The sequence below is a fragment of the Solanum stenotomum genome, unplaced genomic scaffold, assembly GCF_019186545.1.
Source record: "Solanum stenotomum isolate F172 unplaced genomic scaffold, ASM1918654v1 scaffold22155, whole genome shotgun sequence".
NCBI classification, from domain to species: Eukaryota; Viridiplantae; Streptophyta; class Magnoliopsida; order Solanales; family Solanaceae; genus Solanum; species Solanum stenotomum.
The window spans coordinates 1-1,258 of NW_026026868.1; the positions used below are offsets into that span (position 1 = coordinate 1).

General features: G+C 34.3%; 1 protein-coding gene across 1 annotated transcript; it reads left to right on the forward strand.

The window, feature by feature from the left end:
• Positions 1 to 197: 197 nt before the first annotated feature.
• On the forward strand, positions 198 to 943 carry LOC125851097 (uncharacterized; the record flags this gene model as incomplete). Its single annotated transcript, XM_049530888.1, has 3 exons — positions 198 to 287; positions 363 to 470; positions 757 to 943. Coding segments are annotated over exons 1-3 (385 nt in total), but the record flags the coding sequence as incomplete, so codon positions are not given.
• Positions 944 to 1,258: the final 315 nt, after the last annotated feature.

A 1,258-nucleotide genomic window follows, 5' to 3' on the forward strand; every position in this document is an offset into this window, starting at 1 on the left:
TATTGATTCGCTCATGTTGTGAGTTTGATATTGTTGTGAGTTTGAAAATTGTTGCAGCCTTCCAAATCTGTTTACTCACTCTTTTTATTCAGTTGGACTTGTTGAAAAAGAAATATTGAGATAATGACCTCGTCTAGTAGACTATATAGCACTAATATGCCTTCAATTAACATTATTGATTCACTTCTTTGCAGAAAATGTCTGAAATATATACTAAGAATCGAAAAAAGCTGATGAATCCACACACTGCTGGCAAAAAGAGTTTCGCTTTAGTTCGTAATAAGCTGGTGTGTTCTCTTATTTACTGTCTAGTATTAACATGGCATTTAAACAATTTCTGATACACATTGCAATGTGACTAGGAGAAAGAAAAAGAAACAGTATCATCTAAGGATCTCTTTGTGGTTACAAGAACAAGAAAATCCGGGTGTTTGTACAAGGCTTCGAATGAAAATACTACTAGTAAAATTGTATGAGTACTGTCTATTTTCAATTTTTAAATTGAGATCAGTTATTTATTTTAAATTTTAATTTATAAAATTGTGTTTGTTGGATATGTTTTTGTAGGCTGAAATGGAGGAAATTGAAAAACAAATGAGCACAAATGACCAGTATGTTGATGCATTTTCAACCGTCATGGGTCCTGAACATCCGGGACGCCTAAGACTATATGGAATAGGAGTTACAAAGACTACTTTGAAAAAAAAAGTTGGCAATTCTAAATCAACTTTAAATGCAACAACTGATGGAATGCAGCAAATGCAAGAAAGGATGCAGAAAATGGAGAAACAAATGGAGGAACAAAAGAAAACTGTGCGACAAGAAGTTATTGCAGATGTAATTGCACAACTCAAGCATGCGGGATTAATTGATCCTAACATACTGGCAGCATTGTCCATTCCTTCACCAAGTGAACCTACTTCTGTTCAAGGGGCTAAGCAAGGTTGGTGTCGCTAATTCTATGTTTTGAGTGTTTCTTCTTCTTCTTTATGTTTCTCTTGCAACTCTATTTCCTTTCTCTGTTGCGACTTTGTTTATTTTTCTATTGCGACTCTTTTTTTTTGCTCTTCTTCTTCATTTTCCTATTGAAGGTGATATGAAGGGTTAAACCAAAGACCTTCCATGAGTTACTATAGTTTAGTACAATTTACGTTGGAGGTTCAGTTGGTGACTTTCTTTGCCTACTCAATGCAGATGTGGGCATTGTGCAGATTATGTTGAATTGTACAAATTATTGTAGTGAAGTTTTTAGAGTCCT